Source organism: Pocillopora damicornis, chromosome 1 (assembly GCF_964200805.1).
Source record: "Pocillopora damicornis chromosome 1, jaPocDami1.2, whole genome shotgun sequence".
Taxonomy (NCBI): domain Eukaryota; kingdom Metazoa; phylum Cnidaria; class Anthozoa; order Scleractinia; family Pocilloporidae; genus Pocillopora; species Pocillopora damicornis.
The window spans coordinates 23,648,228-23,671,520 of NC_142670.1; the positions used below are offsets into that span (position 1 = coordinate 23,648,228).

The window sequence follows — 23,293 nt, forward strand, 5'->3', positions numbered from 1 at the left end:
CGAGCAACTTCCACCGAACAATCAGGCAAGCTGGAATTATAAGAGATACTTTATTGAAGACGTCATTTGTGTCTCATAGAAAGACGTAAACAGCATCTGATATGTGCTTTGTCTGTCATCTTGAACAAAACATTTAATATGTTAAATAAAGGGGAAAAATGTATTGTTTATTCTGGTAAAAGTGCGCCTAAACTATGTTTTAAAACTCCTACAGAGTGCGTGAAGCCGGCTAAATGTTTCATTGTGCACAAATTGTCAGGATGATTTTATCATAAGGACGGAAAAAGTTGTGCTCTTTGTCTAACTTGTGGTGAAGAAGCCGTGGGAAGAAGAGCGAACGATTTTACAAGAATAGGAACTTTTGAAATAATTTCGAGTCATTACTACGTGTTGATTTAACGTTGCTTAAGACAAGACAGAAGACAATTCAATAAACTTTGAGTAATATTAAAAAAAGTAAGCAAAATTCAAGAAACTGTGTATGACGAAAAAAATTAACATTTTTGCAGCGATAATAATTTATTTGAACTACATTGTCGACGACTCATTAAAAACTGTCAAGCTAAAAAATATTTAGCGATCAATTTTAAGTATTTGGCGGAATAATGCAAATTCACACCGCATTTTATTTGGTCTGTTTGTCCTCACTGTCAACTTGAATTTGTATCGTAGCTCTGAAGCCTTTGAGGTTCGAGCAATTCATTTGAATTGCGTGTGCTTGACGTCTGTGAATTATGCTCATTGTGACTTTCGCGCAAAATGGAGCCGTGTAAACTTTGGTGGAACAAGTAGAAGGAACAAGGAAGTTCTTATCTAAAGTTAATAATCGTTTTGGCTTGAAACCAGGTGTTTCTATCGTAACCATAGCTACCATATTGTTTTAAAAGAAAGCACTTTTACCTCAAAAGCAGTGAGGGACCAAAGAGCTTTGCATCTTGAGAGGTAAGAGTTTATCATATTGAAAACACCGATGAATGATTTGAGTAATACTTTCCCTGGAAAATATATATTCTTTACGAAAAGATTTTTAAGCCGCAATTCCTTTTATTCTGCATACCAAAGGAAAAAGGTTGGCTTCACTCCCATATAAGGGTAAGGCGCGATTTTAAAGAGAATTATCTTGAGGTCTTTTTCAACGAAAGCAGATTATCGATACTCGAGGTTTACTAACTGAACCTTAACATGATTACTTCTATGCACCACAAAAGTTCTGATAAATAATATGCTGCTCTGTTTATCTAAAAAAATTACCAAAAGGTCGCTAAAGTTCGAATCCCGTCCAAAATGTTGAATGTGTTAAGAACAACTTGGAAAGAATTATTCATCACATATAGTTTGGAAGCCTTGTATTTGAATCTTTCTTGCCCTTTGGGTTACTGAACTTTATAGATGAATAAAGGGTTTAAACAATCTTCGGGATTTTCACAACTGAATGAGGATAATCAGCAGCTTATAAATGTTAATTAGCCAACTTGTTAAAGATTGTATTTTTTTCTCGCTCATAATGAGACTATGTTATTTAATCTGAACTTTTTGTCGAGTTTGAGTCGTTGTCACTTCACATTTGGAACCAAGATTTCGCAATGAAGATTTTTAATGCTTGAACATTCGTTCTTCCATGGGGGCGTAAAGTGATCAGGCCTATCAGGAGGACATTTCAAAATACCTTAAGCAGACCAAAGTTATCATTCCACAGAAACCGAAGGAGCCTTCGAAATTAAAGTTTAATGTTAAGAGTTGTGCTGATCTTCCTTGACGATTGGCATCCTATCGAGCCTTGTGCAAATTGTTTACTCACATCATAAACTAGAAAGTACGTGAACGAATTTACAGGAAAGGTTTTAATGTACGTGTAGTATTATTGTTATATGGCTTCATCTGGTATCAAACAAGTTTTGTTGAGGGAAAACTCGTCTTTTTTCTTTCTATGATCCTATTCTCAATATTTTCAGATTCAGCTCAAGCAAAGAAGTATGTGGTGGCTATTCTTCCATTTAAGATTCGTCCCTTTCGCTTCTACCATGGAGTTTGTCGCAGCTAACGATCAATGTAGGACAGAAATAAACATACAAGGAATGGCTCTCGAGGGTCATGTCTTCAAAAGGTGGTCACTGGCGGCTCCTCACCTTTGCGATGTCAAATGTGGACAAGAGATCACGTGTCAAAGCTATAACTACAATCGAAAATACCAAATATGTGAACTAAATAACCGCACCAAGGAGGCGAGACCAGAGAATTTCCTTTCAGCACCCGCTTGGTTTTACATCCGGCGATTGAACGGCAGAGGTAAGAAATCAAATGTCTATTTGTGTGACTTCTATTTCTCTTAAATCTTCTCCATCCTCAGCCTGGTTCCTTCTCACCTGAAAGAGCTAAGAATAGGAAGTGAATGTAAAACATATCTTTACTGCAGCTCCCTTAGGTTCTATCCCTGAATTACCGGCGCTGTCTTGTCACGAAATAAAGGCGAGTGAAGGTAAACACACCATAAGCGGCAAGTACTGGTTAGATCCAACTAGGAAAGGAAAAGTGAAACTGATTTACTGTGATATGGTTAACGAAGGTAGGTCCAATAACTTTCCTTGAGTTATTTTATTTTGTGGCGAGTTATCAGTATCATGAAATTATTATAAATTATACTATTATTGATATCATTATCGTAATATTTGGTTTGGATCAGTTCTAGCGTGGATGCCTCTCTCAAGTTGCTCTAACTTAGTCACTATTTCTCTTTCAACATTTTAGATATGGATGAATGTAAATTAAACATCAGTGACTGTGACGTGAATGCAAACTGTACTAACACATATGGTTCTTACAAATGCACATGTAAAGTGGGATACAACGGCGATGGACGCTCGTGTTCAGGTAGTTTTAATATTTCCATATATAACTAATTTTTGTTAATCGTCTCATAATTTTATGCAGCGTTATCCATGCATGTTTATGGACAGAGTTACCACGATCTACATATTTTGTTACACATTTTTTAATGATAAGAGGAATTACATGACTATGGGTCATAAAAATGATAAAGTGAAAAATTTATGAACAGTTTCTCAGATATTTACGAGTGTAAAGGAAATCACACTTGTCACGTGAATGCTACATGCACGAACACCAAAGGATCGCACGTTTGTACTCGTCACCCCGGATATAATGAAAATGGAAGCGACTGCACAGGTACTTAATGCGTTTCCTTTGGAATCATTCCCATAAGAAAGAAAAGCACTGTCATCTTTGTAAGAGTTGTTTTACCAGCATAACTTGTATAAAAGGAGATGAGTGTAGGCCTGAAGACAATGGCGATTATGACACCATTGTATTCAATAAACCTTCGGTGGTAAAAAAATCTCAACTGGCAAAGGAGACTTGATGGATAGGCTTACAGGACAGAACAACGGATTTGAACTTGGGGAAACCGAGAAAAAATCTGGTAAGTGCTCACGTCTAGAACCACAAGACAAAGACTTCTCAGCTTATGCCCCGCAACTTTTCTCAAATTACAATTTTTTTTTGTTTATGATTTTTCAGATATTGACGAGTGTAAAGGAAATCACTCTTGTCACGTTAATGCTGCATGCATGAACACCCTTGGATCACATGTATGTCAATGTCATGCTGGATATACTGGAAATGGAGAAAACTGCACAGGTAAATTTAATCTCTTCTCTACAATATAGTAGAATAGTCCTGCATGACACGTTCGACTACAGTGCCGCACCATCCAGTTGCGTTGCAAGACAATTAGACAATTTATCACTAAGAAACTCGGTCATTTTGTCCTCACGTGTTCACCTCCTCGAGTGTTCAAGTCGCTATCTTATGAGAATATAAACGGTTGTAATCTCTTGGTATCGAGTAGAACAAGAGAAGAAAAGTTACATGACCGCTAGCAACCATGCACTATTTTGATTATCATGTAAACACAAGGTGACTTTTTTAAAGAATGATATGATTGGTTTCACAATCCGCGCAAAAAAATCGTAAAGCGCGTCGGCGATAAGGGTCAAGATGAAAAAATGCGTTGAACCATTACAGAAACAGACAAAGGGCGTAACTTTCTTTTCACAAAATTCTCAGTTGATTTTTTCCTTACCGAAAGAAAAATATTTTTATGTAAAAGACAAAAATAGGCCTTTAGTAAGAAAAAAATAGAATTTTTTAAAGAATGAAATTAGAAGTTTCACATTCCGCGAAAAAAGAGTCTACCAAGGAAGGCTAGCAAGGCTAATCTTTGACGATTGATATCCGACTACAGTTTGGAACGGTGTCTAGAGAGAGATTGCACTGCAGTGGAAGTTTTTGTTTAGTCTAAATTAATAATTAATTTGTCACAATGATAAATAACTTAATGACCTGTCACCTCGTAAAAGTTTAAAAAACGAATGTATCTCTCACTCGTGTAACCACTAACGTTGTAGAATTTTTCTTTTCTTTCCAATTTTTTTAGATATTGATGAATGCCAAAAAAATACTCACAATTGTCACCTGAACGCTACTTGTCAAAACACAAATGGATCCTTTGTGTGCACCTGTTTATTTGGATTTAACGGAGATGGACGGAACTGCACAGGTAAAGGCCTTTAGATTGTAATTGTCTCGTTATAACTTTATTTATTTGCTTTTGTTTTTATTTTTAATTGTTTGTTTAATTTGTACGTACCTTCTCTGTTTGTTTGTTTGTTTGTTTGTTTTAATAAAGTAGTTACCCTTGCCTTAATATTTTTGACCAATGGTAGAAAATGATCCCAATTGAAAGCAAGAGGACGAAATGCACTCAATGCTCAAAATAAGGAGATTTATACATGTATCATACTCCAAGAATCGTGACTGAAAGCCTGTCATTTCTCAGATATTGACGAATGTGCAAGAAATCTTTCTTGTCATGTGAATGCATGACAGGACGGAAAAACGCGTGGACTGTAAGTACCTCCCGTTGTCCCATACAAAGCCTTAGAAAACTTTTCTAAGGCTTTGTATGGAACAACGGGAGGTACTTACAGTGCATGCATTATCCGTCCTGTCATGTAACTGTACCAACACAATTGGATCACATGTATGTACATGCCACACTGGATACACTGGAGATGGACAAACTTGCTCAGGTGATTTTGATAACTTTTCTTCAATGTCCAGAAAAGTCCTTTATGTCCGAAGAGAGGCAACCTCCATTGCTGCTCTTTCTATACATACAATCCCAGCTACTCGATGCGGGAGGTAATATGAAACGTCTTTTTAGCTTAAATTATAAGGCCGGAAGTAGTCAAACATTTATCCTAAAATTCATCCCTCAATAAAAATTGTGGATTGTTTTGTTTTGTCCCACATCCTTCGAGACTAGATTTGCAGTATTTTGGATAGTTATTCATTATATCTTGATTCACGAAAACATTTTTCATCATAACATCAACTCTGGGTTGTGACGTGGTGCACTTGATCCCCATCAGACATTGACGAGTGTTCACAGATGAACATCTGCGATAAGAACGCCTCTTGCAGTAATACCCAGGGCTCCTACATTTGCGCCTGTAATCCTAAATACATTGGGGATGGTCTGACTTGTAAAGGTTAGTCTCTTTTGATCCATGCCTTATATATTTTTTAGAGATGGTACCGGCTGAACTCGCTGTAAATAATGTTGAGTGAATGGCTATTCTTTTTTGGCCATGTAACAAATCACGTTAGTTTTTAATACCTTTAGTTTGCTTGGAAACGTCCATCGACAAAACATCGGGGATAAAGAAAGATAAATTTGATTTTTTACATCATATTTTTGGACTTGAAGGCATTGTTTTTGTCCACCAGGAGAGAAAATAATTTATTCTTGATGATGCACAAATGTTCTGCAAATGTAATTATATTGATGATGTCTCAATTAAACAGAATAGTCTGATTGGTTAAAATCGATGTTGATCGCAGTTACGATTTTCACACTCTGACCTAATAAGGTAATTCCTCAGAAAAAAAAAAAAAAAGACATCTAACAATTTTTTTAGTCTGCCTTTAAATGTTTCCTACCAATGGCTGTTTCGAAAAATGCAATAAGAAAGGCAGGTCACCTTGCTTGTCTGAGAGAAATGATGGGCAAAACTTACCTCATTTATGCCTCTACTAGCAATTTTTCCCGCGCGTCATTTCAAGGTACATTTTTCGGTAGCTGGAATCAAGGGATTTCGAAGTAAAAATTAAAAGGTACAAAGTCTCGAGCGAGTGGAAAATTTTATATGTAATTTGTGGAAATTATTTATATATATTAGTAATTATTATCACTCAAAACGTTCCTCACGTCGTTGTTTTCAAGGTAATGATTTTCATCATCAAGTAACGGGCTTTGTGCACGTTTTTAGCTATGTCTTCTTTTTTTTTTTTTTTTTTTTGCCTTCGACAATTTTCTTTATTTCTCCAAGTTGAAGGGGAAGATTTGTACAAAAAAATTATGCAATGAAAAATAGAGGTCACCCCGCTCGTTCAAGAGCTAAAGAGCATTGTACCTGTTTTTATGGTCCATTAATTGAAAAACAATACCGTGTTCTCGGAATGCGTGCGCTTACTTGCCTGATTACGTGATTTTTATGCGCAGTACAGGATGCCCAGTGCAATACTGAGGAATCACCTTTAGACTGATAGCAAGATTCAGTTTGTTTTGTTTATTTAATGGAAGAATATTTTGTAAAATTTAAAAAACGATCTCTGGCTAAAACTTTTAAAAATACGAGCTTTCGGCTGTTTGCGCTACAGCCTTCAACGGGTAAAATGATAAAAAGGTAAGAAATACTCGGTGTGAAGTACAAAGTAGGAAATTAAAAATGCTAATAACTAACAAACATTCTTAGTTATTAGCATTTTTAATTTCCTACTTTGTACTTCACACCTAGTATTTTTAACAAACATTCTTAGTTATTAGCATTTTTAATTTCCTACTTTGTACTTCACACCTAGTATTTCTTACCTTTTTATCATTTTACCCGTTGAAGGCTGTAGCGCAAACAGCCGAAAGCTCGTATTTTTAAAAGTTTTAGCCAGAGATCGTTTTTTTAAATTTTACAAGATGTTTTATCCTGGCTGCGGCCCCTCTATCTTTTCACGGAAGAATATTTGTTCAAATAAGGAAAACGTAGACAAATTTGAGTGTAGCCGACGAAACTACGAGCATAGCAACTTGACTTTTTACAACGCGAATTTTTGTCAGATGTACGATTTGATTGGCTATTAGGAAACACTATCGTCCAGAGCATGTGTTGAGAAAATATTAATCAGTCATGTTATAAACAAGCACCTTTCACCTTTGATAGAAATAGTAGAGATGGTATGTTTTTTCGTCTTGTCACGAGCGTGGGATAAAGATAAATTCTGAGTCACCATTGGGAATCGAACCTCAGACCTTCGGATTTGCGCTCCGATGCTCGCAAATCCGAAGGTCTGAAGTTCTATTCCTCGTGGGGACTCAGAATTTTTCTCTATCCCACGCTCGTGACAAGATGAAAAAACATCTTTCTCAACATTTACCTTCCTCTGTAACGTTATTGGAGAGATATAGGGCACTTTTTTTCCGTGTTTACGTTTTCTCATTTAAACACTCGAGGCTAGGAAATGTCTTGAAAGTTATGCAAACCCTTGACTACGTAGCGGGTTCGCATAACTTTCTCAAATTCATCCAACCTCCTCTCGTATTCAAGTGAGAGTATGTAAACATGGAAAAAATGTTCTCTATTGCTTAAGCAGTAATCGGCTCCAACAAAGTTTTCCAGGCATATCTGCTCAGATCGAAGAAAAACTATTTACTTCACTTCAATTCCACTACGACACCGAAAACTTTTTCACAGTCAAATAATTCTAGCCCTGGGCAGTTTTTGCGGGAGCACTTATTAACAAGTTTGATGGCTGGCTTTACATTCATCAACAACCTTTTTTGTGGTCAGCAGTCGATGACTGCAGGGCTTTATGAAAAGCGATCACTGAACGATCGCGCCACAGTCACGCATTGAAATTCGTTGAATATGGTAACTTTTAAGGGATTTTGTATTAAGGCTGTATGACGAACTGGGCTATTTTGTCCCCAATCAATAAATAGAGAATAATACTTGGGTGCACTTTGATATGGAATTTCTCTTCAAATGTTCAACTTGTTATCTCGTGAGCGAGAGCAGCGAAAGAGTAAGGTATCGAGCAAGAGAATATGAACTGTTATAATCTCTTGGTATCGAGATAAACACGAGAAGAGGAGTTCCATATCTGCAAGCGACCATGTATTATTTTGTCTATCGCGTAAATACAATAGGCCTTTACTGGGAAGAAAAGTCGACTTTTTAAAAAAATGAAATCATAGGTTTCACAATCCGCACAATCAAAAAGTCGTACAGCGCGTCGGCGATAAAGCTCAAGATGAAAAAAAGTGTTGAACCATTACAGAAACAGACAATGGGCGTAGCTTTCTTTTCACAAAATTCTCAGTTATTGACTTTTTCCTTACCAACCAAAGAAATATTTTCATGTTCACGGCCGAAATCGGCCTGTGGCAAATCTTTCAGTTGTCGATTTTCGTCCTCAGCCACGAGAAATACTATTACCCAGGTCAAAGACCTGACTTTAGGTTTTTCTTTTCGTATTTTGTTTTACTTCCCCTTCTAGGAAATTTTGAGTGACAGTGTCTGTTAGAAATACGAATTTTTCTCTTTATTTTGGCAGCCGTAATTCGAGAAAATCTAAACATGCGACCCTGGATTGACCTGATTCAGCTGATTGTGATATTAAACAGAGTAAAAATTATCGTAATATTATACGCGTGTTTAACAAGGATTTCCCGGCTCTTCTCAGGGCGGGAAATCGTTTTAAACCACCGCAGTTTATATAATAGCTTTTTTCCTTAAGCTTTCTTATAACGAAATATTTAAAACATCGCATTAACCGAAATTCAACTTTTTAGCCGATCCGTGCTATAATTACAGAAACCTGAGCGATGCTGACAGAAAGAGCACTTACATCACACCCCTCGGTGGAGAAAAATGTGACGACGATTCCTCACTCTTAATATTCGGGGAATGGTATCGTTTCGTGGGAGATGCAGGAACAAAAATGCCAACACAGTGCGTACCGGAGTGGAGATGTGGTGCGATCTTATCAGGCTGGCTTAAAGGTGGTCACCCCACATTGGCAGATGGTGAGGTTTCCTCCGACGTCTGCTTTAACAGACGAGGAGATTGTTGCAAGGATTCAAAAACGATTAAAGTGAAAGACTGCGGATCCTACTATATATACAAACTACAAAAGCCATCTAGTTGTGCCTCGCGCTACTGCAGCACAGACTGAATGCTATGAGCAAGTCATTCTGCACAGTGAAAGGATTCACAAATCGATTTATTGGCACATGTACATCAATGATAACAAGGACTTTAAGAATTTCACATGATCCACTTTTTATGGTTTGTGTTAAACAGTGAGTGGTTTGAACACGAGTACCTTTGGACCGCGTAGTTTGATCTTCCAAATAAGAGTACTCCTGAGAAGTTGTGGCATTCGGTAGTCAGTAATAGTGACTGACGTTTCTGTAACCTCAGTGGAAATTATCATCAGAATCGACTGAAAAATTGTTGTTTATCCGAGTATTAGAACTCCCTTCCCCCCTTAGTAAATGTCAACAACTATGGGCATTAGTGAGTTTCCATTAGAGTAATTTTAATGTCTATTCCAATCGAAGAGCTTCACAGAGAAAGTTTCAAGCAGAACTTTGCGCATTGTATTTTTGCTTATTACTAAACCTTTTAAACTCTTGATGTTTACTCAGGTCGTTAGAAACTAAAGCAGCTTAGGTGTGTTGTGAATAGAGACTGTAAATAATTTCTAGAATTGCAAAAGTGTTAGTCACTGTTACATTGATACTCAAACTTTCTGATGACATAGTATGGAAAACTAGAACATTCTATTAGGCTATGTAATTATGATGTATTTCTACCACAACAGTTGTGTTGCAAGCTTCGAATTCCGGAATGTTTTGAAATACTGACTGTAAACATATGAAAATAATCTATGTGCACTGCGGTGAGGAAACGAATATGAGCGATCCTCGCAATTATGAACACTAATGAACTAGTAGTTTTTTTTCAGGTCTTATTTCAACAACAAGTTCAGTAGTGTTCATAGCTGCGAGGATCGCTTATACTCGTTTTGAAATGCGTTGTGAAAGTATATAAGGACTCAGTCAGTTAGGAGTAGTATTTTTTTTTTGTCGGAAAAGATCAACTATCTAAGAAGCTCTACCAAAAGATAGCTCCGTACTGTGATATACTTCAAAGATTGTGTATTTTGAGGAGATTTTGAGGCAATAGTGAGTCTTTGGTGTCAGTAGTGAGCAAAGTTATAGTTTATAGTGGCCTTAAGTAAGTTTTTAAATGACAATTATTGTATGGCCTATAGGAGTAGGTCATGAGAAAGAATTTTTACAAGTTGTTTAATAAAATAGTTTAAAATTGTAGGAGTATAGTATTACTTATTTCGATTAAATCATACCTTAACAGGTGAATCTTGTAGGAAAACGTGTTGAGTGAAATGGCTGAAATCTAAATGCTGTCTATGCTAGTAGCTCTTATACAAGCCACTCTAACGAAAAACTAAACAACACCAGAAGGAGGCCCGAAATGACGACCAGTTAAAACCTAATTTAATAACCTTTTCGGGCTTATCTGTGTGTATGTGACCGGTAAAAGAGATGTAATCTGTTACTCTTGTTGTTTTAGTTATAACTGACAATGAACCTAAGATAAATAGCACGTCTAAGTAATCAGAGCTTTGCAAGTCTTTGCTGCACTTAAGAAAATCCAAATTGACTTTCCCAAAGGCTAAACCTTCTTATCGCCTGCTTTTCAAATTCTCTACATGTAATAAGTTTAAGGTTGCATGAGGCAATGAATTATCACTTTCTAGATGTAAGTAAACAAAACCGATTCCACTTTATCTTTTTGTTGTTGTCAAAGGTACTGTCGCTAGTGTTGTTGAAGTGCAAAGTTCATTATATTCCGTCGGGTGAATAATCGATAATCTTCAGAAGGGTTTCCGAACTTTTGGAACTGAGAGGTTGATTTGTTGAGATATGTCTTTCCTTTAGAAAGACATAAATCTTCATCTGGTACCTTTTAAATATATTAATATCATCTAAGTTTGATAGGACTCTCGACTTTTTAAATGAGCTTTCCTCTAAAATTTGTGAGGACGAATTTCTGAGAGAAACAGGTTCGTTGATCAATTCTCCCTTTATTCATTATTATTTGATAGAAAAGATCTTTTCAAGAAATCCCAGAGGATACAATCGACTCGTTATCAACATATCCCGGGCAATAATAAACTATCAGACTTAAAAAAACGTCAAAAAACATCCGTATTATAATACTTCCGTATTATGAAGCAGAGTGACGACAAAAGAAATAGCATTGACGATTGACGCTGAGGAAAATAACTCCACGTAAAAAGAGGATTTATGAACCGCTATCTAAGTAGACGCCTATCACATATTAACACATTTCATAATAATCATTACTTTCATTATTTTAACTCTAATTGTAATTGTACGCCAGTACCGGTCAGCGGTATCTGGGTTGAGCATGCGCTTTCGACGGCTTTTCTCCTCGTCGCGTCGGCCATATTGTTTGTTACTCGTTCGGAGTCTAGTTTCCCTGTTGCGATTAAAGCCTTTCACTATCTGGACGTGCCTTGGTTCATTGTGTTAACTCTCCAACTGGCGTGGTGGCAGTGTTCGGTTCTACCCAGGCCATATTTTCGCCGAAGAAGGCTATTTTTCGCCTCGTCCACGTGAGCCAAAACAGTGTATCCTTCGCCGTGTCAACACGTTCCAGAGCCCTAAACGTGAAATATGGCTGCAACACACCGTGCACCGAAGCAGTGGTGCCTCTCCAAAGTGGAATCTATCAATTCCTTTGAAAACTGGAAGCAAAACCTCATTTACACTCTTTCTTTGGACAGCAACTTCGCCCCCTTCCTCGCAGATGGATTCACATGGTTAAAAAAGACCAGGGGTCAGCCGCTTCGAGGTCTTCACAACGATGGCGAATCAGTGCCATTAGCTCGTCGCCTGACAGCCCGCCAAAAGGTTAACTTCCTCGAGCTGATGTTAGGACAGATCGCCAACTATTGTCCAATTATCTCTCGAAATACTCTGGTGAAAAACTCTACATCCCTCGAGTTCATCTGGCAAACCATCAGACAGCACTTTGGTTTCCAAGTCACCGGGGCTCAGTTCATTGACTTTTCCGAAATACACCTAGCTGCTGATGAGCGCCCCGAAGATCTGTACCAGCGCCTCACAGCATTCGTAGAAGATTCATTGCTACGTGCCAACGGCTTAACCCACAATGGCCAAGCAGTGCAGGAGGATGAGGAGTTAACCCCTACACTCGAAAACTTTGTGGTCCTCACTTGGTTACGCCTCATTCACCCCAGTCTCCCACGACTGGTTAAGCAGCGCTATGGTACAGAGTTGAGATCCCGTACTCTTGCCTCGATCAAACCTGAGATCTCGCAGGCCCTCAATTCCTTACTCGAGGAAATCCGCACGTCGGATGATGCCAGAATCCTGCGTGCTGCTGTTGCAGACGATTTTCGTCGCCCTCGTCAGAGTAACAGGGGTGTTCCTAGAGCCCGTCCCAGACAACCCCGCCAAGACAAGGTCTGCCCTCTATGTAAACAGGCTGGCCGTTCTATGACAAACCACTTCCTCAGTCAGTGTACCTTCCTCCCCGACAGTGACAGGCGTTTCGAGTACGCACTAGAGCCTCGCATCGACGCACCCAGTGCACACAATCTGAAGCCATCCCAGTTGTGGCCACAACCTGGTGTCGTTTCCAGCGTTGCCCGAGCCATACGGATTCCTAACCTATCAAGCGTACCCCGCACTCTCAAGCGCCACGAACACTTCTGCCAAGTCATCCCTGTTTTTGAGCCCCCCGAAGTCCCATCATCACCCCCACCTACTGCTCAGCGCCCGTTGCCGCCCTCCAGTACACGTTACTCTGCATCCGTTCAGGTTGATCCAGACAACACCCTTCCCCAAACCGTTCGTGCAGACTTCCAATCACTACTTACAGAGTACGACACTGTATTTGACCCGCAATTCCCTGGATACAATGGAGCCGCTGGCGCATACAAGGCCAAAGTCAACATGGGTCCTGTCGAACCTCCTCAGCGGAAGGGTCGCCTCCCCCAATACGCACGGGATAAGCTCATCGAGCTCCAGGAAAAGTTTGACGACCTAGAGAATCTTGGAGTCTTCCGCCGCCCCGAAGATGTGGGTATCACCATTGAATACCTCAATCCATCTTTCCTTGTAAAGAAGCCTAATGGTGGTTCCCGTCTCGTCACCGCCTTTTCTGATGTGGGCAGATACAGCAAACCACAACCATCCCTGCTACCCGATGTTGACTCCACATTACGGCTCATCGCCCAATGGTCACACATAATTGTCACTGACCTTACAAGCGCTTTCTACCAGATCCCTTTAGCCAAAGAGTCCATGAAGTACTGCGGTGTCGCCACCCCCTTTAAAGGCGTACGGGTGTATGCCCGCTCCGCTATGGGAATGCCTGGCTCAGAGACTGCTCTAGAGGAGGTTATGTGCCGTGTTCTAGGCCCCTTACTTCAAGATGGAGCCGTGGCCAAGATCGCCGATGATTTATACTGCGGGGGCAACACCCCTCAAGAGTTACTCCACAACTGGAAGAGGGTCCTGCAAGCTCTTCACAAATGCAACCTGCGTTTGTCAGCCCACAAGACCATAATCAACCCCAAGTCAACCACTATCCTTGGTTGGATTTGGTCTGCCGGTACCCTGTCTGCCAGTGCCCACCGCCTCAACACCCTCGCCACGTACCCTGTGCCAAACACCGTTGGTCGTTTGAGATCGTTCATCGGTGCGTACAAAGTCCTGTCTCGTGTTATCCCACGGTGCTCTAGTTATCTAACCCCGCTGGATGCCGTCACGGCTGGACGTACTTCACAAGAATCCATCACCTGGTCTGATAGTCTCAGGGCTGCATTCCATAACGCTCAGAAGGCCCTATCCTCAGCCCTCTCTATCACCTTACCTAGACCTGAGGACCAACTATGGGTCGTCACCGATGGCGCAGTCAAGGACCCAGGAATAGGCGCCACCCTCTATGTGATGCGCAACAACAAGCTACACATCGCCGGTTTTTTCAGCGCTAAGCTGCGGGGCACTCAGACAACGTGGCTTCCATGCGAAGTAGAAGCCCTCTCCATCGCTGCGGCTACAAAGCACTTCAGTCCATACCTCATCCAGTCATCCAATAAAGCCTGTATCCTAACGGACAGTAAGCCATGCGTCCAGGCTTATGAGAAGCTATGCCGCGGCGAGTTCTCCGCAAGTCCTCGCGTATCTACTTTCCTGTCAGTTGTCAGCCGCTACCAGGCCTCAGTGCGACACGTCTCCGGCGCCTCTATCCTCCAGTCAGACTTCGCGAGTCGAAACGCTGCCCCTTGTGAGAATGAAACCTGTCAGATTTGCCTGTTTATCGCCTCAACCAGAGATTCTGTTGTCCGAGCCGCGACTGTCCAGGACATCCTCCAAGGCAATGCCCGCCTCCCTTTCACCAGCCGTCCGGCCTGGTTGGCCATACAGTCTGAATGCCCAGACCTACGCCGCACGCACGCACACCTTATCCAAGGCACAAGGCCTTCCAAGAAGCTCACAAACATCAAGGACGTCAAACGCTATTTGCAGGTCGCCTCAATCGCAAGTGATGGCCTGCTCGTCGTCCAACGTCATGATCCCTTGTCACCGACCAGAGAGTGTATTATTGTCCCTCGCCAGGCCTTGGATGGCCTCTTGACAGCCCTTCACATTCAGCTCAGCCACCCTTCTTGTCACCAGTTAAAAATGGTTGCCAAGCGCTATCTGTTTGCCCTCGACCTGGACAAGGCAGTCTCCCGTGTTTCCGATGGATGCCACTCCTGTGCAGCAATTCAGAGATCACCAACAGCACGAATTGACCAGTCCACTTCGCCTCCACCTGAAACTATTGGGCAGTCCTTTGCGGCAGATGTCATAAAACGTTCTCGCCAACTTATCTTTGTACTCCGTGAAACAGTGACCTCTTACACGTCCAGTCTCTTTCTTGAGAACGAACGCCACCAAACTTTGCGTGATGCCATTATAAAGCTTTGCGTGGAAATGCGCCCCATGGATGGTCCACCTGCTGTGATCCGCACCGACCCTGCTCCCGGATTCAAGGCCCTTGTCAATGATTCACTCTTACAGAAACACAGAATCACAATTGAGCTTGGCCATGCCAAAAATCCCAACAAGAACCCCGTTGCAGAGAGAGCAGTCCAGGAATTGGAGAATGAGCTGTTACGTCAGGAGCCTCTCGGTAGTTCTGTCTCTCCCCTCACCCTTGCCGTAGCCACTTCAGCCTTAAACTCACGTATCCGTTCAAGAGGGCTTTCCTCTCGAGAAATGTGGACCCAGCGGGATCAGTTCTCAAACAAGCAGTTACCCCTCGCAGATGACCACATAATTTCCCTCCAGCATGAGCAGCGTCTCTCCAACCATCCCCTCAGTGAACGTTCCAAAGCTCCTGGTCAGTCAAGGCGTCCTACCCCCCTGATCGATATTGGTGATCTTGTGTACCTTCATTCTGACCTCAACAAGTCTCGTGCTCGTGACCGCTATCTCGTTGTAGCCATTGATCCTCCATTCTGCAACATCAAAAAGTTCATTGGATCCCAGTTGCGAAGTTCATCGTACCATGTCAAGCTATCTGAGTGCTTCAAGGTCCCATCTGACTTGGGTGATCCCTTCCGTGCCTCTCCGACCCTACGCAAACACTACTCTGATTCTGACGACGAAGATGGTCCTACTACAACGACTCACCCCCCCCCCCCTCTTTGCCTGCCATCCCTGAGGCCATCGCAGCTTCCACACACCCACCAGTTGTCAACCCTCAGTCTTACAGTCCAGCCCCTGCCTCTCCCGTTGACCATACCATGGATGATTTCGCTACACAGTCGCCCTGCCCTGATCCTTCCCCAGTGGAGTATGCAGCCACCTCAGCGGTGCCTTCTCCGCCTGCCCTACGGAGATCATCGCGCACCCGCCGTCCTCCTTCTCGTTTTGCAGATTATGACACTGAACTTTGAACACCGATCTTTAAACTCTGAACTTTGACTCGCCCGCGCGTGTCAATTTGTTAGTTAGTCTTAAGTGTATGTTAAATTGTTTTTAGTTCTTGTTTCTCCTCAAAAAAAAAAAAAAAAAAAAAGGAAAGAAGTCACGCCAGTACCGGTCAGCGGTATCTGGGTTGAGCATGCGCTTTCGACGGCTTTTCTCCTCGTCGCGTCGGCCATATTGTTTGTTACTCGTTCGGAGTCTAGTTTCCCTGTTGCGATTAAAGCCTTTCACTATCTGGACGTGCCTTGGTTCATTGTGTTAACTCTCCAACTGGCGGTAAATTATTTGCCCAGGCGAGATACCCGTTCTGGTTAAATGGTGACCATCCTATTAGTCCCAAGGATGCGGTCGCTTTGGCACGATTACGAATCATATGATATGATTGTTTTGAACAAGCTGTGAACTGTGCTTGAGTGATTCAGACTAAATTCGAGGCAAATAACTGCACGAAATGAGAAGATTCATATATAAATGGGGACGAACTACACTTAGAACATAGCAGCTCATTGAACATGGCGCGTTGCCTAATTTAGATAGCGCTTTGATACATATGACCCTCTTACAATATAAAAAGAAAAGTAACACAAATCATTAAATAACTTACCAGCGTTAATGTCTTGTTGCCTTATCTATTATCATCTCTTCTCTCGGGACGACCCAAAATCATTTCACCTTGGGTGCTTGCGCTCTTGGTTATCTGCTCGCAGGTTCTCATAGCGTCTAGAATCGTAGAATATTTCTTTTAAATGTAAATTTCCAGCACTGACCTTTGTGAATTTGACAGCGACGTCTTCTATTTTTGTTTGTTTCCCTTTGTTTTTTTTTTGTTTTTTTTTAAGGTAAGTCTATAAATGAGTCTTTGTAGCCATTCAGAGATCTTTGCCAGAAGAACCACACGTAATTATGTGACTGATAAACTTATATCCCTTTCGCTTCTACTGACTTCATCCTCCATAATCTTTGAGCTGAGGAAGATCTACGTGCATCTATAATCCAAAATAATTAATGATTATAATGAGTTTCCGACTTTAACATTTTAAGAGGAACGCAATAAGAGTGAAAGGTTTGAACAAATAAAAAAATTCGTAATTGATTAACACAATTATGGCTGAGTTTAGATCTTTTCATAATTCAAGTTACCTAGCGCTCGTTTACACTTGACATTTTATGGGAGCCATTGATCTTCTTTTCTTTAGTCAGCGGTTACAACAAAGGTAAGCTGCTGTGCTGCAAGAACTGCACTCCAAGCTATCAAAAGTGAGCCAAAACGTTTCATTCACACGCAGAAAGCTTTGAACAGAGTCAAGGAGGCTTAACAGCTAACAAAAGGAAACATTTATTTACTTCAAGTAAAACTCTTGTATGAATAAAGACTGCTACTGATTCTCTAAAATAGATGCCGAAATAATAGTTCATATGAAAGACCAGATCTTTGTTTGTGAAAGATAACTTTCTCTTAAGATTAGAGAAATGAACTAAATGGAAGTAACTGACGTTTTCTCAATTTCTTTTCATCTGCAAAGGCGATTGATAATCTCGAACTACTGAAGGTTGATAAAGTTGTCAGAATTTGGAAATAAAGTATATGAATAGGAATTCTGTGTCCACAAATAAAATGACTTTCTCATCTTAGTAACAGAGCATCAACAAAAGCATGGAACTTTTTCTCGATTTAAACTTAACGTGCGAAGAACAAGCTTTAAACCTGTTCCTTTTTCAGACACCTCATTATTTACTTCAAGCCAAATCCTTCATTCCATGTCCACCGGCTTCAGTGACGGCAAAGGAAGAGTAAAAAATATAATATTTTGATCTTCCGGGAATAACCATTACACCCGTTCCTTTACTCGGTCATCCTGTGGTCAAAAGATTTTTAAAACCTTGAGGCGCAATAATAACTCTGTTCACAATTATCTCAGTAGCGGAATATTTCGCATGCTGTTCAATCGATCGAGCTTATATTAACTGACACATTTTCAATGAGTTTTATTTACCTTAATCAGATCGAATGCCGCCTGAGCTAAATTCTGAGCCAATTGCAGCCCTGCAAAGAACAAAGTCGCAAAGAAAATCCACATCTCCTTAATGTGTGATTAGAACTCTCTGCATACAAAAGAACTAAACAGGCATAAAAATCTTTTCAGAAGTAACCAGTGATTATCCTACGCAGTCGCTCAATTTAGTCTTTACCATGGCTTCTTCCAGAAAATTTTACTTCTTGGCCGCCCTGTTGTCTTTATTGATAATCAAAGTTGCGGGTGAAGGAGATGAGTTATGCTTTCATTTCCTCCGAGCTGACATAAAATCATTACAGTTCAACTAAGTCAGACGCACATTCAATTTCATATTCGTTATTTTCAGTTTTCCCCATAGATATAAAGGTTACATGGCTAACTAGACCATCCAGCGTAAATTTATTTATCAAAACTCTGAGATAATTGTTGGAGAATTTTTATGCCAAAGGCCGACGTGTTGATTTTTGGTAAATAATGACAACACATTTTTTTCTGTTTAGTGTTGTTAAGACGACCCAAATTCTAAGCCGCCAATCGCAACCCATGCATAAAAAATGCAGGTCTTCCTACTGTATGATTAAAATTAAAACGGACTCCCGGTTATTTCTGTTACAATGCAAGGACCGGAGAAACTAGTGGGTGACAAACCTCCCCACTATCGAGAGGCAACAAGACTCTTCATCGGTCCTCTCTTCTTACTCATCTTTTTACGCTAATCACCCTGAGGGAGTCTCTCTCTCTACGAGTAGTTAAGGAAAAGTTTAAAGTTTAGGGCAAGTGTGGAATTTATGTCTCATCCACATGAATTGAACTAACTAGTGAGATCACCAACTCAAGGATATAAAAAAGCCCTCGCAGCCAAAACAAAAAAATTCAGAGATTTTAACTCACACTGGCTTCTTATAATAAAAATCAATGTTGGAATATTGTTATACAACTCGTAAGTTTCATTACTCCATTGGCTTTGCTCAGTCCCTCAAAAACGCAACTGGTTCTTTACCTGTCTAGACTAAACCATAAATGGTACTAATCAAATCCGATTCAATTACCCAAAGATTTCTATCGCAAGATGGAATTTACATCTTCTCTTGCTTTCTCTGGCAAACGGTTCATAAACCACTTAATAGGAACCGCAGAATCCCCAGTGCAAGACTTCTGCTCAGCTCTATGCTACATGGAACCCAACTGCGTCAGCTATAACGAATTAGTGACCAGCGGATCACCAGTGATCTTAAAATGCGAACTGAATAATTCCACACACAATGAACATCCTCAGGATCTCAAGTCTTGGACAAACTACATATATAAGGGAACAATGGTGAGTACATTCTTATCTGTAGATATTCATCATTCTTATTTGTGCTTTTCGTTTATCCTGGGTTTGGTGATTTTTGAATAACATTACTTGTCATTTCGTAGATTAGTATATAAAGTTGGCTCAACCTCGGGTTGTTTAGCCCGTAAATGTTCGATGTTAAGTTGATTCGCTGGCATGTTGTTTGGCTGGTTGCGCAATGTTTGTTTCCAATTGGTTTGTTTCGTTGATTTGTTGCCTGGCTGCTTGGTCGGTTGATTTGATCTCATGTGACGTTTCAGTTTTCATTTTATAGTACCATTGCAACTTACCACTTCGATTGGCATATATCTGCTTTTAAACCTCGTTTTCACATTAGAACACTTGTGGACAGACTCCATGCCAACATAATGGCACTTGTCAGACAGGATTTACAGACAAAGGTTACAGATGCCTTTGCCTGCCTGAATGCAAGGGCACCAATTGCGAGGAAAGAAACCGTAGGTAAAAAAACATTTTTTTATTTGGTGAAATACTTTTATGAAAAACTCTACCTGACCCTTTAAGTTATCTATCGATAAATTCAACTGTTAGTCCTATTCATCCAGCCATTCATCCGTCTGCTACCTCAGCGTCTGCTCTCAAGATTGCAATCCGTTTAAAATACAGCAGCTCGAATTGTTACACGTATCAGGAAACTTGATCACATGACCCCTATCCTAAAGGAGATCCACTGGCTTCCTGTCCGTCACTGTATAGTTTATAAAATTCTTTCACTGATCTACAAAGCTATCAATGGAGCAGTGCCCGGCTACAAATGCGACTTACTTAATTATTGCACCTCTAAAGGGACACTAAGGTCCTCTTCTCAATACCCTCTGGCGACCCCGAAAGCGAGACTAAAGACTTATGGAGAGAGAACGTTTCCTGTGGCGGCACCAGGACTATGAAAATCGATCCCACTTGGAATAAGATCTTGTTCTTCAATTGACAGTTTTAAAAGACGTTTAAAAACGTATCTTTTTGAACAAGGTCGTAACCCTTTTTATTTTTTTTTTTTTATGAATATGTTTAATTATCTTATAATTTTTAAATTAGTCTATTCGTATACATATATATATATATATATATATATTTTTTTTTTCCTTTTCTCCCTTCCTTTCAGCTTTTCAATCATCTTAATGTAGAACACCATGGACAATTAGTGAATTTGGCGCTGTATAAATCTGTTTATTACATTCATTTACAAAAATCTTCGACTTGATTAAGCGATGTGAATACATGTAATTATGACACCTGGAAAAAAATTTTCTCCATTAGTGACGTTTCTCTCTTCGATTTAAGGATGAACCAAAAGTATACTTGTCCTGGTGAAGATCTGGCTTGGAAGCGAGAATTCATAAAAATGATTTGTGTGATTTTACGATATGCACCCTGAGTATATAGAGATGAAATAAAAGGACTTGAATATATTTCATTTTCCCCTTGAACCTTTTCATACAATGGTTGGCTTCCCGGTTTATGGAATATTTGAGACTGAAACTAGCGAGTTATAAATTCCAATTCTACCTCTATATTCCTCTGGGCCGGGTTGTTCAAAGCTGGGTTAAGATAATCCAGGGTAAGTGTGAAATCTGATTTCAGGTCTAAAAGCTGTAAAAGGAAATTCAGTCGAATTCTTTTAGTCTAGAGTATGACTATTTGACACTTTAAATAGAACACTGAAAATTATCCCAAAAAGGCTTTTGAGTAAAGGAATAAGGAAACCCAGATTAAAATTTAACCCTGTAAGCGTAAGTACTTCGTTATTTGCTCTGACGAAGGGCCAACGCTCTAAAAGTCAGTTGTAAAACTCTTTACGGTAGCCAATTTAAGATATCAACTCAGTTGATAATACTAAATTACCCTGTTATACTCTACCACCTACACAGCACCACAATTTCTTTAGAAACTTTCCCCCTCTGATAAAAGAAGAAGTTGAGTGTCTCCTCCATAAAACACCTTATGCCTAAACCTTTTGAGCTAAGTTATTTAGAACACACCCGAGTAGAATAGGAAAGATGGTAAAGTTTTGAGCTCGCTTGTTACGAGCGTGGGACAAAGAAAAAATTCCGAGTTCCCATGAGAAATCGCACCTCAAACTTTCGGATTCCGCGCTCCGATGCTCTACCATTGAGACACAGAGACTCTTTGTTGGGCGAGGTCCATTACGAAGTTCATATATGATAAGCGTCCTGCATACTGCTACTATTAGGGTAGCAAAGGTTAACAAATAAGGTAACAATAGCCTAACAATAGTGCAACAAACAGTCTCTTTAATAAATTGCTTTCATCAAGAAAAAATAATGGTCTCATTATTTCCCCTTGTTTTTAATCTTAAGTTCAAGTGTTACAGGAAAAGGAGTGACCAATTTTCGCGGGTCACGTGTCATGAGTAAATTTTCGTTAGAAAATTTCGCGGGAAATTTGTCACTGGTAAATTGAAAAAAAGCTGTGCGCAACGGAAATCGTCGCGATAAAATCTGCTATTAATCTTATACCTGAAAATTGAAAAAGGGATGGGGGAAAGAGAAGTCAGCTGGGAAGAGCTGAGTAGAAGGCAAAGGGCAAACAGCATTGAGGGCCTCTGGCCACGGCGAGGATGGACTGAATTATGGTAAATAGTAATATAGATAGCAACACAGAATTAACGCCAAAATATTTCTTTCTTTTAAACTAACAGAGTATTCGACAAAAACTTGTTCCCGAACTGACAGACGAAAGGTCTTGAATCCACACTGTCCTCAACGAACATAATGGGTTGTGCAGTGCACGATTTTTTGTTCACTGTCTGTTATTCAATATCATTTCCTATCCAGTTTAATAACCCAAACATTTGAACAATAAATGAATGACATTGTAGCACAACGTCTTTCACATATCAATTTCATATAGTGCACGATTGTCGTTCAACCCTTCGCATATGTTGCAATCAAATCGTTTTTCTTTGTCTTCAGGTATGCTAATAGATGACAGAGCAGTTTTGATGGCCCGTCCACAACAATCATAACGCGACATTAATTTTGAAACTGCCTTCTTCTGGTTAACGTTTGTTTTGAATGTCTTTTAAGGGCTTCGAGTACATTTTCCACGAAAAAATGTATATGATCGAAGTTATTGCTGAAAACCGCGTAGGAATCCTATGGAAGCACTTTTCATGGCTCACGAATTGAATTGGGTGAAAGGAGCGTTTTCTACAACAGCACAACTTACTCGGCCATTTGCATACAGAGCCAGCGATCCAAAAATTTGAATCACACATGAAAATTTAAGCACAACAGATATAAGCGTTATGTTCCATTGCCACCCGCTCTGAGTAAGGAAACCAGACCAGATTTCCTGATTTCCCAATTTATGCACCTTTCGGTTACGCCGTCGTCGAATCTTCGGGACTAAAAGTACACCGGTACTTTCTTTTTCCTTTTAGTCGACGACCGGTAACGCATTTTAAAGGCTTAGCAAAATTAAACTGCAAATGAGAAAATCCTTGATAAAGTCATTTTTTTTCTAAAGAAGGATGGTAAAAGTAAACGAGAACAGGTTATCATGGCTTTCTTAAATACGTTTACACCGAGAGGGAGGATACGTCTGCTATTCACTCGTCATCTTTTGTTAGGAATGAATGAAAAATGCGCTAGATGTAATTTTGATCTCCTAAATTTTGAAAGTTTTAGATCAAAACGTCCAATAGAACTTATAAACGTTCGGGTGTCTGATATCCTAAGAATATAGAATGATATTCCTAAGAGA

General features: G+C 40.1%; 2 protein-coding genes across 2 annotated transcripts; both read left to right on the top strand.

Moving 5' to 3' along the window:
• The first annotated feature begins 1,973 nt into the window (after positions 1 to 1,973).
• On the top strand, positions 1,974 to 9,309 carry LOC149052870 (uromodulin-like). Its single transcript, XM_089205920.1, has 6 exons — positions 1,974 to 2,286; positions 2,414 to 2,563; positions 2,746 to 2,868; positions 3,535 to 3,654; positions 4,454 to 4,576; positions 8,927 to 9,309. Exons 1-6 carry the CDS (start codon positions 1,974 to 1,976, stop codon positions 9,307 to 9,309), a joined length of 1,212 nt encoding a protein of 403 aa, XP_089062046.1.
• A 2,254-nt stretch (positions 9,310 to 11,563) lies between these two features.
• Positions 11,564 to 16,477, top strand: LOC149052871 (uncharacterized). The gene has a single exon (XM_089199665.1). It carries the CDS (start codon positions 11,864 to 11,866, stop codon positions 16,190 to 16,192), a length of 4,329 nt encoding a protein of 1,442 aa, XP_089055791.1. The 5' UTR covers positions 11,564 to 11,863; the 3' UTR covers positions 16,193 to 16,477.
• Positions 16,478 to 23,293: the final 6,816 nt, after the last annotated feature.

Bases quoted from the DNA above. Each gene is read 5' to 3' on its own strand.
- LOC149052870 (XM_089205920.1), top strand. From the start codon at position 1,974: ATGTGGTGGCTATTCTTCCATTTAAGATTCGTCCCTTTCGCTTCTACC. The intron at 2,564-2,745 runs GTAGGTCCAATA...TCAACATTTTAG, and splicing joins CTGTGATATGGTTAACGAAG to ATATGGATGAATGTAAATTA. The intron at 2,869-3,534 runs GTAGTTTTAATA...ATGATTTTTCAG, and splicing joins CGATGGACGCTCGTGTTCAG to ATATTGACGAGTGTAAAGGA.
- LOC149052871 (XM_089199665.1), top strand. From the start codon at position 11,864: ATGGCTGCAACACACCGTGCACCGAAGCAGTGGTGCCTCTCCAAAGTG.